Below are 16,104 nucleotides of genomic sequence, written 5' to 3' on the forward strand. Positions count from 1 at the left end.
TTTATGTGAAAGAAATTTTGAACATTTCAGGATTATGTCATAGAATAAATACAATTATGCAAAATATATATAATTATAAATACAATATATAACCTGCATCCAATAAAGCTGCATTGCATCATGCAGTCTTAATCTTTAGAGAAAACCGACTTACATTAAGATGGCTATTTAATAAAAAATTGGATTTTTATAAAATTCAACAATGGGGGTGGGGAACAACATTTTTTTTTTTTTTTCAAATTTTAATGCATTCTATACTAACTACAAAAAGAAATTACTTCAGCAAGAAATACTTCAGTCTAGGATTAACTTCATTTTTCCAAAATCATAACCTGCATTTAGTAGCTATAAAATTTTAAACAAATAGTAATCTAAGCAATAAGATGAAATTTAGGTAGATGGAGATGCTGATGCATTAAGCTACAATCAATGTAAGACTATCCTGCCAGTGCTGCACAATGAATCGATTTAAAAATAAAACGAAAAAATAAATACTTCTAAAACAATTTAGATAGTTTTAAAGATTTGATTAAAATACAAGGATTCAATGATGTAGAGATAAAAATTACAAAAAGTAAAATTTCTGCAAGCCCTTTAAAGGGTAAAAACTGTGCAATGGCTGTCTGCACTTTTATCATATGGATTTAGAAAAATACATATACTTTTTTGACATAAGGTGTCTATGTTTTAAAAGGCAGTTTTTGGTCAAAATTCACACTTTTTTAAATTTTAAAATCCATTTATTTGGATTCCCAAATTTGCACTTGTTTTAATTCTATGATAAATAGGAACAGAGATATGCGATTTTTTTAAAAATTACAGCAGCTGAAAACGAAACCGGAAGTTGAATGTTTTCCACCATTTTAACAAATGCACATACTTTCTGAATTTTAATTCATTTTATATGTTCTATCAGCAAGACACACATATTAATGAAAATTTTAAATGATTTTTTTGAAAAACTTGGATTTTGTAAAAATTTTCATATGTAACACATCTTAAAAACTTCTCAATTCCTTGCATATATGTTACTTTAAGTATTCCAAAGGCAATCAACTAGGGATGTTATATTGAACTGAGCAGATTTTTTTTAAAGAGCTGCCTAATGTAATTTTCAACAACGAATTTTGTAAAATTTTCAATACAGAAATACTCGATTTGAAAAACTTTTTTGAAAATGCACATATTTCTTAGATTCTAATTAATTGCCTTCCAAAGCTGTAAATATGTTGTGTATAAATATAATTGGAATATGTGCAATACAATTTTTTGCAGAGTGTTTTGCCTTTTATTACAAATTTCAGTATTTTTTTTTTACCCAAATTGGCACATTTTACAAAATTTCAACTGACACAAAATTGTCTGAGCAGTATTTTTTTATTATTTGCAATCACACTGATACAGAAAATGAACTGAAGTAGCTCATTAAAGGGATTTTTCAAAAATTTGTCTCTGCAGGTGGACAATACCATAAGATATAATTTTATACGTGCAAGCTACTTTGCATTTAATGACATATTATTTACATTGTAATGAAAAGGAAGCAATTGTTTCATTACTTACCTCAAAATCAGCATACTGTTCGTCAGTGAGAACTTTCTTGGCAACAACTAAAGTTCTTAGACCTTCTCTAGCCATATTTCCACACTATAAAAAGGTTTGCCCTATTTTATTAGCAATAATAACTATTTTCCTCAAAACTTTTTACTAGTTTATTTTTAAATGAAAAAACAAATGTAAACAAAAACTACAAAAATTTACAAGAATTTATTTTCTTATGGTGTATTTTGAAAGTTTCAAAGAGAAATCAACATAAAATGAGAAACATTTTAGAACATGATACAGATAAAAGAAATAAAGCTTTATAATTTGTTTTCTCATATTAACGCTCATAATGAAATCTTTCTATTATGATTACAGTGTACTTTTATCCAATCTCATAATATACGACTTTAAAATATATATTCAATTACATGCGAATTAATATATGTTCATAAGCAAAGATTTCCTATAGCACTTAACTTCTACCATTTCTTTCAACAGATCTTTTTTGCATTTACACTTTAAATATTTATATTATATATATATTGGGTTGGCAACTAAGTAATTGCGGATTTTTTTTTTAGAAAATTAAAGACAATTTTTTCATGGAACTAAATAACTTTATTCTGTAATGTATTGCCCATTTTGATCAATGACCTTTTGCCATCTTTCAGGCAGCATCATAATCCCACGTTCATATAACTTCTGGTTTTTATTAGCAAAAAACTGAATCAAGTACGATTTGACATCATCATCATTATTGAAATTTTTACCATTCAAGGAGTTTTGTAAAGATTGAAAGAAAAAGTAATCAGATGGTGCAAGGTCAGGACTATATGGTGGATGTGGCAAAACATCCCAACCAAGCTCCAATAATTTTTGCCGACTGACCAAAGATGTGTGTGGCCTTGCATTGTCATGATGGAATACAACACCTTTTCGATTTGTCAATTCGGGCCGCTTTTCTTCAACTGCATTGTTTAACTTCGTTAGTTGTTCAATGTAGACATCAGAATTGATCGTTCGGTTGGGTGGTAAGAGTTCAAAGTAGACAATTCCTTTGTAATAACACCAAACTGATAACAAAACCTTTTTTTGATGAATATCAGCTTTTGATGTTGTTTGAGTTGGTTTACCTGGCCTGCTTCACAATCTTTTCCGCTTGATGTTGTTGTAAACAGCCCATTTTTCATCGCCAGTTATCAGTCGTTTTAAAAATGGATCATTTTCATTACGTTTCTTTAGCAAATCGCAGCTGTTAATGCGTTGCGTTAAATGCGTTTCTTTCAGTTCGTGAGGAACCCATGTATCGAGTTTTTGAACAAAACCAAGTTGTTTTGAGTAATTTTCAATGCATGTATGTGATACATGAAGCTTCTCTGCAATTTCACGTGTTGTACTATGACGATCCGAATCGATTATTGCTTTGATTAGGTCGTCATCAACTTCAACTGGACGACCAGAGCGTTTTTCATCTTTGAGTGACAAATCACCAGAACGAAATTTGGCAAACCAATTTTGACACTGCAGTTCTTTTAAGGCTTCGTCACCATAAACAGCCCATAACTTTTTATGAGCTTGCGATGAGTTTTTTCCTTTACGAAAATAAAAAAGCAAAATATGACGAAAATGTTCCTTTTGATTTTCCATTTTTCAACGAACACCAAACAAAAACTACACAACCGATCAAAAAACTTTTTTTTACTGATTGACAGCTGAATTGTCAACTATCACATAAAAAAATGTGTTTTACATTTGTACTACGTCTGCAAACCTAAAAATTCAACTGAAGCCATCTATGAGTGAAACCTGCAATTACTTAGTTGCCAACCCAATATTATATATATATATATATATATATACACACCCACCCACACACATACTGCAACAGTTACAAAAGTATCATTAAATTTAAGACTCTTGAGAGACAGACGTGTGTACAGAGTGATCAATCAGTAAACACACAACATTTCATAATGTCTATAAACTCTTAATTATATTAAAAAGTTAAATATGAAATAAAGAATTCTAATGTTGAAAGATGGGTGGGGAAGTGAGGAAAGAAAAGTGAACTTTTCATTTATGTCTTAATCATTTGTTTTAGTTGAGAAATGAAATATTGACAACAGAAAATAATGTATAGACAGCTTTTCCATTTAAATTCTTCATGTAGTATTTAAATTTTTTTTAAAATTTAAAAACATTAAAATGATTGCAGTAAGCCATTTCTGTAGCATAACATTCAATACAGCCCCATAACTCTATGTAGCATAACACTGAAATAAATATAAATTAAAATTCAATGACAGAAAAATTGTTAAAAAATTAACCTGAAAACTAACTACAAGGAATTAAAAAGCTGTAGAACCCTGTGAAGAATTCTATCAATGTTAAATTCATAAGAAAAACAATTCTGCATTTTAATATCATTTGACAAAATCTAAAAATCTGAATTACCTCTTCATCTAACCAATCATTATATTGTACAATGGAGGACATTACAACATCAGCACCTTTCATAAAAAATATAATATCCCCAGAGCTTTCTTCCTAAAATTCACAAAGGATAAATTCTAATTATTAAATTTAATAAAGTAATTTAATATAGCATGTATAATAATATCTGAAAGAAAAATGAACTAAATGTTGACTGCCATTCATCAAAAGAAGCTTTGATGTCATTTCAATATAGTGAAGTAAAACAAATTATATCATTTCCTTGTGCTTTTCATCACCTTTATACAATTCTGCTTTGCAAGTTTACAACCTAATAGTAAAGAGACGCTTATATTACAAACAAACTGACATTAACTACAGCTATCAGGAACATTGGTAATATTTAATTTCGTTTAAATCTTTCAGATGTAATTTCATGTCCATGACATAATATTTTAACAGTTTTGCATATTTTTTGTTCATCATGTAGATGAACTTTATTAATAGAGAAAAGTACTCGACACCATAGTGTTATTCAAAAAATAATTCTCTAGTTCATTTCTCTTCCAACTACCATGGGATTGCAAATTCACACTGTATTCTTCTTATAAACAACATAAATATTAAACAAAATCCTTCTTCTTTAATTTAATAGAAGAAAATCCAGCAATTAAATAATTGAAGGAACAATGAAAATGCGTTGAGTTTCAGGTTAACATTGTACTTGGAAATTAGGCAAAAAAGATTTAAAAACTACCAAAATATCAGGGAAAATAATGTACAATTATTAAATTGATAGCATTAAAAAAAGTATTTAAGCATGAAAGTTACGGCAGTAAAAAGAAAAAAATTCAGTTTAATTTTTAATGTATTGAAATTCTAATTATGAATTTAAAAAAAAAAATCTTTCTGAGCTGCACGGTCCCACTTTCCAAGATATACACACATGCACCCTTGCATGAAATTTAAAAAAATATCGCTCCAAGGTGCACATCCCCAAGCATATACGAGAAAAATTTAGTAAATGTCAAATGGTCTGATTGTAGAGTGTCAACACACAACTTTATTATAATTACAATAAGGAGATAGTCTTTTACAAGCAAATAATCATAATATATTTAAGTATTGTATGTATTACCAATTCTTTTCAATAGTTTCCTTCGAGAAAAAGTTTAAAAAGCACAGAAAAATTAGTTGATAAAAAAAAAAAAAGAATCTAAAGTGAATTTTTTTAAAGCGATGTACACTTTTCAAGTTAACTTGTATTTCAAAAAGGCAATTAATTTTTTCCATGCTTCTCAAAATTTAAAGACATAACTCTTTGACACAAATCTAGTTACGCAAATAACTTTATAAGCCAACCATAAAATTACATAAAATACCATTTTCTTACATTTGAATTTTAAAATGAGGAATTGGAATGCATGAAAACTGACAATGCATTGCAAATTATCACTTATCTAACCTCTCCCCACAGAGCATGACAATTTTGTTGCCAGTCAATTCGAAAATATATCTTAAATAACGATACTCAGATGAAAATTTGACTAATTTCTAAAATACAATAAAAAATGAGATTCAATTGAAAATGCTTTCTGTATTTACGTTTTGTTACATATGACAAATTCAAACAAAAAACTTACTTTTACAATTATACCCATTCTTTTAGTCTCGGAGGTGAATGGAAATATTTGAAGAATAGAATAATTTAAGATCTGATTGTGAGCAGTTTTTAGTTTCATAGAAGTTATATCTCGATGAATCAGAGTTAAGCCAACACTTTCTGTCCAGGCAACTAGTGCAACCTTGAAATTAGAAAAAATATATATACAATAACTGCAAAACAACAACAACAACAAAAAAAAAGATTAAATTGCAAAAAAAGTGGAAGGTCAAAATTTTAAATTTTAAAAAAATGCAGAAGAATTACTGATAGATTCTGTCACTAAAACAGAAAACTATTATGACAGAAGGAAAATTTATAGTCAGTGCAACACAAGAAAGAAAAGAACAAAAAGTTGCAATTTTCATATTCGAAATTTTGCGCAATTTCATTAGTTTCATTAACATAAACATACTCTAAATACATGGAATGATAGGTTGACACATGCAAAAAGTTAAAGAAATTTCAATATAGAAAGCAGTTATATATACACTATTCTCATTTAAATTGGGGAAAAAAATTATGCGAGTATGTTTAAACATCTCAAATGTGATATTAGTTCATATCTACACCAAAATGTGCAATATAGATGGCATTGCCAGTAATTTAGAGGCAGTGGGACTTCAATTGTCACTTGGTTAAGATTAATTGATCTAAAAAAAGCAAATAAAAATTTATTTTTTAACAAAATATAGAATAGTTAAAAAATAACATTACAATAATAAGAAACTACAGTCCTTTTATATTAAGGACAGGTTATGTAAAATTTCACTTTCATAGTTTGAAATGATAATTTCTTTACAAATTCACATTATTAAGTTAATTTCTTTACAAATCACTCAAATATAAGATTTTTAAATTCAGAAATGATCCAAGATATTTTAAAATAAGATTATCTTAAAAGAATTTCTAGCTATTATCAACAAAACATGTTTTTAAAAATATACTTAAATATCTATAAATCAAAGTTTTTTTTTTAAAACGAAGTATCCTAATTGCTTAAATTAAGAGGCTAATATAAATTGAATATGGCTAATGTGCATCAAATTTGTACAGACATTTTGTAATTAAAGTTTAGAATACTTTCTATGAAAAGTTCTTGAAAAAAATTATATCAAAATCTACTGCTAATAGAAATAAAATTTTCAATAATATTTAACCCTAAAAAACGGCTGCCTATGTTACCATCTTAAAAGACAAATAACATATTTGGAAGAAAAAACAATTGAGGATAGAAACCCTCTTACCTCATCGGGACTTGATGCTTGGTACACAAATGATTGGTTAGATTGTTGGTCTGCTTCTGTTTCACAGTTTATGCCAGTATCAGATGTATCAATACAAACTGAATCTGTATCTTCATAGACAGGAGTTACATTGTGACAGAAAGCCAGAGCTCTGACAGCCTCTTGTACTCTTGTCACGACAGTTCTTCTCATTTTAGGCAAAGGCATTTTGGTTGGAGTGGCACCAGCAGAAGAGCTTCCAGATGGAGTCGGAGCATAAGATGTTTTAATATGAGCAGCAACCTAAAAATTTTAGAACAATTTAAAAACAAAATCTAATTACTAATATATTGTAAATTATGATGACTAATGAAAGGCATTGGCTTTTTATTAACTTGTTCATACCCTATTTTTACAGGTAAAAAGTTAGTTATTGTTTAAAAATCTAGAATAACATTTATTTTTTATCTTGTTATATTTTAGAAAATTAGATTCAACAAGAAAGGTTGTTTGAAATTTTTAGATTTAATTTGAATGTTAGATTATTATCCAGTACAAAAAAAAAAGAAAAAAAAAACTAAAAAAAAATGATGATCAATAAGAAAAGCTAATTTTAAATTCATAAAACAAAATCTTGTGAAGAGAATAATGGTTAAACATAATTGAAAATCATTAAGTAAAAATAAATAAAAAAGCAATTTTTATCATTCCAATTTATAATAAAATTCTTTAATGATTTTCTTAAATTAATGACATTTTTAATTAAAGAAGCACAGTTTGATCTGAATTTTATAACTATATTTTTGTTATTCTGTCTATGAATACATGCTAAATTAGTTAAATAAAAAAAAAAGATGTTAATTCTTCTGAACATCTAACTGATAACAAAAATATATGTAAGATACTATAAATATTTCAGCTTCTTCATCAAACTTTTAAATCTAACAAGAATTATTAATAGAAACATTTAGAAAATTTTCCCCACACACCTACATTAAAAAAACAAAAAACAATCTAAAAGATTACCTCATCAAATGATTCAGATCCATATGCTACTGTTCCCAAATGAAGTTTTTTGAAGACCTAAAACAAAACATGCTTGTTAAAATTTTAAAGTGTAAAAATATTAAAGAAAATTACTAAAAGAATTTATAAATTAAAAAAGGAAAGAAATGTTTCCATATTTATGCTAAAGCTTATAGTAATTATTTTAAACAGCAATCATAATATATAATTTTCTATGAAAACAAATATAAAGCGCAATGAAATGGGCTAATACAATTGTTAAATTCAGTTCCAAATATTTAGCAATTTAAGACTGTTTTTATATCTTCCATATTATAAATGTTTGCTAAAAACTTATGTAGTAATATTATAATATTTCAAAATTTTAATAACTAATAGAAAAAAAGTCATAAGGCAATCCAATTAAAAATTAATAAAATCTAATATAACAGAAACTATAGATAAAAGTAGATTATAAACACAAAAGTACACCCAATATAAAATTATATTATATTCTATAGCATACAGATGGAAATTTATATTTTCGTACATGCTGTTCATACAAATGGGCAGAAAACTTAATAAAATATTAACAAAAATTTTTACTGTATCAATTTGAGTAAAAAAAATTAAACATACCATTTCATTTTTTGTTAATGTTCCTGTTTTGTCAGATAACAAGAATGTTAATCTGCCAAGCTCTTCAGGAATTGTCGTGCTCCTTACAACTGTATTGGGTATATCTTTATCCTTTTGCATCATCCACGAATATACCATCTTACCCATATCCAAGTTCACCCTCAAACTGAAAAATTGAAACAATTAGACGGAAATTCTATCATTTTGTTTGTTCAGAAAAGAAAGTTTAAAACTATGTTCTAGATACACCTACAATGGTAAAGTCGATTTATATCATTAATAATTTTTTAAATTGTATTTATCAAGAAAGTTATTAGTATGTTAAACTAAAAAAATAAGTTTGTAAAACTTAAGATCTTTTAGAATATAACACAGAGGTAAATTCAACTACACAAGGATTGTAAGAAAATATATCATTAAATGTAAATAACTTAATTCCTTTCCTCTTTCATTCTAACAAAGAGAGGGTGCTTTAAGGGAAATTCAATTCAGAATAAGACTTGGTATATTAATGGCACTTTCTTAAGACATTCACTTTTAATTTACGAAGAGCACATTAGCTAGCCAGCTTTAAGACAAATATCTTCAGAATATATCCCTCCAGTTAAACTTTGAGGCACTTATTTTTACCTGCTTATAAAAGGATATACAGAATTTCGCTTAATTGAATGAATATAATAGAGCAATATGAAGACTGCATTAAAATAGTTATAGTCAGATTATTATACTATCATAAGATAATAATGAAGAAATTAGAAATGCTCAATTATTTCAATATGATTTTTCAATTTCTACAATGTCTTTCAGATATAATTGTTAAAACATAAGATAGTAATATAATTCCTGATTGCCATTAAAATATAAACTTCAAAGAAACAGCTTTCTATTTAACAGAATTAATTTCAAAGTTGCTAAAAATACAAATTGAAAAAAATAAATAACATTTATCACAATATTCAACAGCAATATATTGAATAAAATATTAAAATAGTACTCATATTGCAGTTTAAAAAAAAATCTAAGACTAAAAATAATTCAACAAAAATATTTACCTGATTGGTATAATGTAGGAAAATAAAAGGATGAAACGGAATAAATATCGGTACCATAAACCACCAAATCCCTAAAATAGATATATAGAGCTTTTAATTTTTTTTTATGATAGAGTTTTAAACAAGTGAAAATCTTTTTATACATGCATTCATAATTCTTAAAAACATATTCTTAGTTCTTTTATCATAAAAAGATTTTTCATCCCTGCTCTAAATTATAAAAGATTAATTTTTCAAAGATTATTCTTTAATTCAAGTAATTTTTACAAAATATGCTACGAAAAGTTTAATACGTGTCATTCAAAAAAATATATATACATTTTATTTGGAAAAATTATGTGATAACGGATGAAGACAGAAATAAATCTAAAAAAAATTCAATATTTTACCTTTAATGCCATCATTACAAGAGCAAGACCAATAACAGCAGCAAAAAGAACTTTAGTCTGTTGATTCAATTCAAGATCAGTTATTCCAACCTGCAACATTTACAAAAAGTATTTTATAAAACATTAAAAAATAAAATGAAGAGAGAAAGAGTAGACAAAACAATATAATTTTCACAATTGATTTTCTTCAGCTTTTGAGAATATTTACATTAAATAAATAAATAAAAATCCAAAGAAATGCTTGCATCTGAAACAAGAATTTTCAATTCTAGTAAATCACTTATTGTACCACAAGTTTCATTTTTATCATGTAAAAATTTTTCTCCATGAATTAAAAAAAAAAAAAAAAAAAAAAAATGCAAGAAATGACAAGAAATTAGACGTCTTGGAACTAAAAAACATGTAACTCTAATTATTAAGTGTTGCAGAAATTAATTGCAGGAGTAATTACAATTACATTAAACAGTCCCCCCCCCCTTTAAATTCATCTAAAAGATAAAAATTCTGTGGGAATCGGTAAAGAATTTTCAATTTTATATAGAATCCAAATTAAAGAACCAAAATGAGAATTTCATAGAAATGAATAGTAAGGGGAAAAAATTCAAGATTTTCATCAATTTCAAAATGATATTTTTTTTTATTTAAAAAAAATTTCAGTCCCACGATATTAGTGAAAAATACAGAATGAAATTAACAACAAATTTTATTCTCCAATTCAGAGTTTATACATTTCCCGTGCATGATTTCTTTATTACCAGAAAAACTTGATCACTTCTTTTGAAAATTTATTTCCCATTTAAAATTACAAACATTGAAAAATGAAATACTCAATGTAAGTATAAAATAATTTAGCAAGCTTTGCAATATTTTTTAACTTAAAAATTTGATTTAATATATTTTTTCAAATTTTTATTAATTAACATTAAAGAATTTTGAAAAAAGCTCTCAAAGCATCAAAATTCTCCCCTTTCAGGTGTGCAACAAATAATTTAAAATTCACTGAAATAAATATGGTATTTAAGATTTTGTTACCTTGCTTCTAGGTTCAGAATTGTTCATGACACTACGAGTTTCAGAACCAGTGTAAATGACTATACCAATGGCAGTTCCTGAAGCCACTACAGTATTAGCCCACAATGTATTTTCAATACCCAAAGAAACTTCTGCTCCTTCACCATCATTCTTTAAGAAAATATAATATATATAAATTACAATGGCACAGGAAAATGCAAACTTTAGAACTATATATTTAATTAGAATTTTTTTTGTCTTACTCTTGTAAACTTTCCAACAAAACTATGAATGTCTTTTTTTGGTTCTTCAGCATAAACAGAAGCATCCATTTGGAACAACTCCTGAAATCAAAACGAAATTTAAAACTTTTAGAGCAGAAAACAATTAAGGGAATTAAAAAAATTGATAAAAACTACATTAAACAACAATAAAATTTGATAAAAAACAATATCATCCACATTACATTTTTAGCATATTATAAAATTATAATTCTCAATACTATACACCAGATATGAGCATGTTAATAAAAAGCAAAAATATTAAACTCAAATGCTACCCTAGGTCCTATTAACAAGGTGTCAGTTTATGCGTTATATACTTATATTTTGCTTTTTAGGGGGGTGGGAATGTAAGAGTAGCTATGCTGCCAAATACATCAATATTCAATATGTAATTAAATATAAATCCAATATAAGTATTTCAACTATTTATTTTAATACCATACCAGTACAATAATTCAAACATATGTGTCATTTTTTTAATAAGAAGTCAAAGGCAAGTTTAATAAACAATTAAATTGAAAAGCTAAAGTACAAAACAGATGAAATTGCATTAATTAATTTTCTGCTTACAGATTAAAGGAAACCACAAATACCACTCAATACACGAAATTTAGGATGAAACAAGAGTGCCCTATCCCTTCTTTTGAAGTAAATAGAAACCAAGATCTAAAGTCTCTCTTGAACACTAATGGGGTTTCTATTCTTGTTTCACTGACCAATAATTAACAATCAAATACCTGTCAAAGGATGACAAAATAGAAAAAAGGAGTGAAACCGCAGATTAATACAATTATTAGTTCAAAGAAGGGAGTGAAATCTTGATTACTAATACAGCAAATGCAATGGCCCACAAATGAAGGTAAATAATTTTCTGGCATTATATCATGGAAAAGACTAATTAATTAATGAAAAAATAATTAAATACAATCAGAACAAAGATAGTAAGTTCCTTCAGAATAAATACTTACATCTGTGGAAGACAAACGTTGTGTGGTAGAAACAGCTAATCTCAGTTTCCAATCTGTTTCACCATCCAATTGATCAGATCTAATAAAACAAGATCCAGTTTTTTCTGTAGTCGACAGAAAAACCATATCAGCAGGAACTCTTTGATCCTGAAAAGAAAAATATAATGGTTATAAAATATTCATTTTATGATGAACATCAGCTTTTTCAGAAACAGATGTCAAAAGGAGGAGGAAATAGGGATAAAAAAAATATATAGTTTGTACAAAAAAAAAAAAAAAAATGCAGATAGAATTGATAAGTTTAGTCAATTAATATAAAATTTATCCAGTAAGAGAGTGGATTAAAAAGATATTCATTGCTAAAAAAGTGAAAACTTCCTCGTTTTCAAAGCGGGGGGGGGGGACACCTTTTGAGCATATGCAATTACCTTTCTAAAAAAAAAAAATCTATAACTAAATTATTCCTTAAAAAATAAGGAAATGAACCCAGAAATATTCTCCAGTTTGACCTTTAAAATATTCCATATCCTCAATATTTAAATAGTATGCACAAAACTTTTGTTTAAAGCACACATTAGATAGATATTCTTAGAACAGTTTATTAGTGAAAAGATGTAGTATTAGATGCATATGTATTTTCTTTATTACATTAAACACATTTTTTTAAATTTAAGCTTTTAAATCAGTATTTCTTTTAAATTCTAATTATAATTATTAAATATATAACCAGTTTTCAAAGAAGAGTTTATCTTACTTTATCAACTATAATCAGGTCTGAAACCTTTATGTTTGCACTAGGAACTTGCACAACACCACGAGATGTCAATTTTCTATATTTTCTGTAGTTTACTTCTCTGTCTCTTCGATAACGTCTGAAATCATCAATGGCTTCACGAATAAGTGTCACAGTCAGCACAAAACCCTGAAATAAATAAATAAAACAATTTTCCAAAACAGATTATAGAAAAAGCCAATACAAATATACTTTCTATTAAAGTTCCGAAAGGAAATTGTAATGGAACATGCAAAATTAAAATTATATATTCTACACAACGTAGGAAATAATTGAATTTTAAATCCAACATTAAATATTATACAGCTTAAAATACATTGTACAACAATATAAAATGGGTTAAACTAGGGACAGGAGAGATTAAGATGCTGCCTAATTTTAAAAATTATTTTTAGCCAATGGATATAACAATAATCTGCAACTATTTTAGATTTAGCCATACCACAAGAAAAAAAAAAAATTTGCATATTTAATGGCTTATGCATTACATGGCATTAAAATTTGATAGAAACAATCTATTTAAATATCAGTGTATATTTAAACAACACAGTGTATCACTGCAATAAATTTTTCTATGTTCATTACAAATTGAAATCTCTTTCTAGTTTGAGTAAAGATACAAAACAAAAGGATGCAGCAAAATGTCAGTAAACGCTGTAATGAACGATAAAGGCAACAAAAATAATTTTTTCTTTAGAAGATCTTTCACAGAATATAATTTTTGCTTTGATGATAATAACAATAAAACTTACCAATGGACCCCAATAAGTATATAAATATCCTATTCTAACATCAGGGATAAATTGTGATAATGCCATAACTAAGAAATACAGGTTCAAGAAAAATTTGAATTGATGAAAGAGCACCTAAAAAGGAAAAAAGAATCAGATATTAACAAAGAAACACTATATTATACATATAAATATGACACAAATTTTTGGTATGAAATTATCTTCAATTAACTGATCAGGAAACTATGGATCAGTCCATATGCTGAATATCCTCTTTAAGCAATACGATAGGTCCATGTTACTTTGTATTACTGTCTATAAAAAGGAAGTCCAGGACTGCAGCGCCATGGAAAAAACTCACACATGCTACAAGGATCTTATCAATATAATGCTGTATGGTGGCATTATCTACATCAAAGCAATATACTACTGCCCAACATGATGCCACCTCAGAGAATGATTCGTCTGCCACTAAAATGGAAGACTTCCCTGAGGGACGATAATGTGGATTAGTTTCTCTCCAGATGGAGACAAGAAACACCTTCTGCTAAATCTCTATTCATCAGTGAAAAGAATAACAAACACACATACACACCCTCCCATTCTTGGTGTATCCAAGAAAGATGCTGTTTAGAACATTATGCATAAAAAAACACACCCTCTTCTAAGCATTTCTACATTGTTCCCCTGAATTCCCCCTCCCCCCAAACAAAACGACAAAGGTCACAAGACAGCATAGTAGCCATTGCCTGTTTATGTCATTGTGCATTTAATGCCAAGAATCGATCCTATGCAGGCATCTCAATATTTTTGGAACAGTCTTGGTCAGGCATCTTGGTGATAGTATCAAATATTTATAATTAATTCTATGACCAGGATATAATTTTTTGAACCATTTGCAACCATTAAGCTACTTTCACCTCAGATTGATCAGCTTCAAATCTACTAATACCTTTCTATTTCTTGAATCATTTAAATGATCATGAGAAATCATTCTCACTGCAGTTAGTCACACTTGGAGATTCTAACTTAATATTCACAACCTTGCAGCCAAAAATCTCATATGCTTAAATGGCAAATTTCACATTCAAAACTTACACTAACACTATTTATTCAAAATGTTAACACAGTGCTATCTATTCTTTGAAATATATAAATACAAATTTTAATAATTTTACTGATAGCAGTTTTGAATCATTATAAGAAATGTGTAAGTGACCTTCATTTTTGACATCAGTAATATCAAATTTATCTTTACCCCTAGAAAAGCTTTTTGAATAGGTGTTAATGACCATCTATTAACAGGATATGCCTTTCTATTAGCAAAAATGAATGAAAAAAAAAACTTTCAAATTTTCCCATTAAGATAAATGATAACTAATAAAGTATTCCATTAAGTATGCATTAATTAAAAGGCATTCCACTCTGTAATAAATCATTCTTTTCTGTCAGACAATTTTTCAAACATATTTTGGTACCAACAATGATAAATGCTTTCGAAACAGTATGGCACTTAAAAAACTGTACTAAGTGTTGGACCATATTTACAAGAGGAGGGTACGGGGTTGAAATCTGAGATTCGGATGAGATTTAGTATAATGATGGTATACATTTAGAATGTTCATTCATGAAAATATTAAAATACAATAGCCAGTCAATTTCAAGAAAATGGTCCTCAAACTTTTGGTAAAGCTTATATACTGATAAATTGACTCCTATTACGATGATCCCAATGGCACGGTTGCCTAGGTAACCGTCTCGTACGTGGAATGTCATCTTTCGAATCTCTTTAGGAATTTTTTTTTCTTTAATAACTTTTATTCAAAAAAATTTACAAATACTCTTAATTAATATGTTTTTAATTTTTTCCTTCCAAAATAAATATTTATTATCAAAATGCATAATAATAAAATTAAAATTTTAAAAGAAAAAATTATAAATACAGATGCATTTTTAAACAAACATACAGATGCATTTTTAAACAAAATGAAATTATTTTAATTTAATTAACTATTTACAGATAATTTTAATTAATATGCCATTTATTTTTATGCAAGGATAAATGTTTATTATTTTAATACTTAAATTGTAATTTAATATTTAAAAAAAGTAATAAATATAACATAAATGGCGATAATTACTAATTATAAATACTCATATCATAAAAAAAAATATTCAATATTTCTAAAAAATTATCCTATATGCATTTACTTTTGATTATATACGAGAACCAGAATGGTAACTACAGTAAAAATGTTGGAAACAAAATATATTTCGACATCTCACACAACTGATAAATGATGATTGTCCACACGAGCAAGGTTTCATATTCTCATAATGAAACCAGTTTCTGAAGAAATATTCA

At 27.2% G+C, this 16,104-nt stretch overlaps 1 protein-coding gene across 5 annotated transcripts in view; it reads right to left on the bottom strand.

Annotated features, from left to right (window-relative positions):
* LOC129971166 (probable phospholipid-transporting ATPase IIB) overlaps positions 1–16,104 on the bottom strand; it is a 52,879-nt gene that overhangs the window by 17,655 nt on the left and 19,120 nt on the right. For all 5 annotated transcript variants that reach the window (XM_056084681.1, XM_056084685.1, XM_056084682.1 and 2 more), the window contains exons 4-16: positions 13,761–13,874; positions 12,970–13,137; positions 12,216–12,362; positions 11,227–11,307; positions 10,985–11,134; positions 9,953–10,042; positions 9,564–9,634; positions 8,512–8,677; positions 7,894–7,950; positions 6,889–7,170; positions 5,622–5,783; positions 4,000–4,092; positions 1,564–1,647 (exon numbers count right to left, since the gene is read on the bottom strand). In XM_056084681.1, coding sequence (XP_055940656.1) covers positions 1,564–1,647; positions 4,000–4,092; positions 5,622–5,783; positions 6,889–7,170; positions 7,894–7,950; positions 8,512–8,677; positions 9,564–9,634; positions 9,953–10,042; positions 10,985–11,134; positions 11,227–11,307; positions 12,216–12,362; positions 12,970–13,137; positions 13,761–13,874 — 1,665 coding nt within the window. The remainder of the gene's footprint in view (positions 1–1,563; positions 1,648–3,999; positions 4,093–5,621; positions 5,784–6,888; positions 7,171–7,893; positions 7,951–8,511; positions 8,678–9,563; positions 9,635–9,952; positions 10,043–10,984; positions 11,135–11,226; positions 11,308–12,215; positions 12,363–12,969; positions 13,138–13,760; positions 13,875–16,104) is intronic.

The sequence above is a fragment of the Argiope bruennichi genome, chromosome 6, assembly GCF_947563725.1.
Source record: "Argiope bruennichi chromosome 6, qqArgBrue1.1, whole genome shotgun sequence".
NCBI lineage: Eukaryota > Metazoa > Arthropoda > Arachnida > Araneae > Araneidae > Argiope > Argiope bruennichi.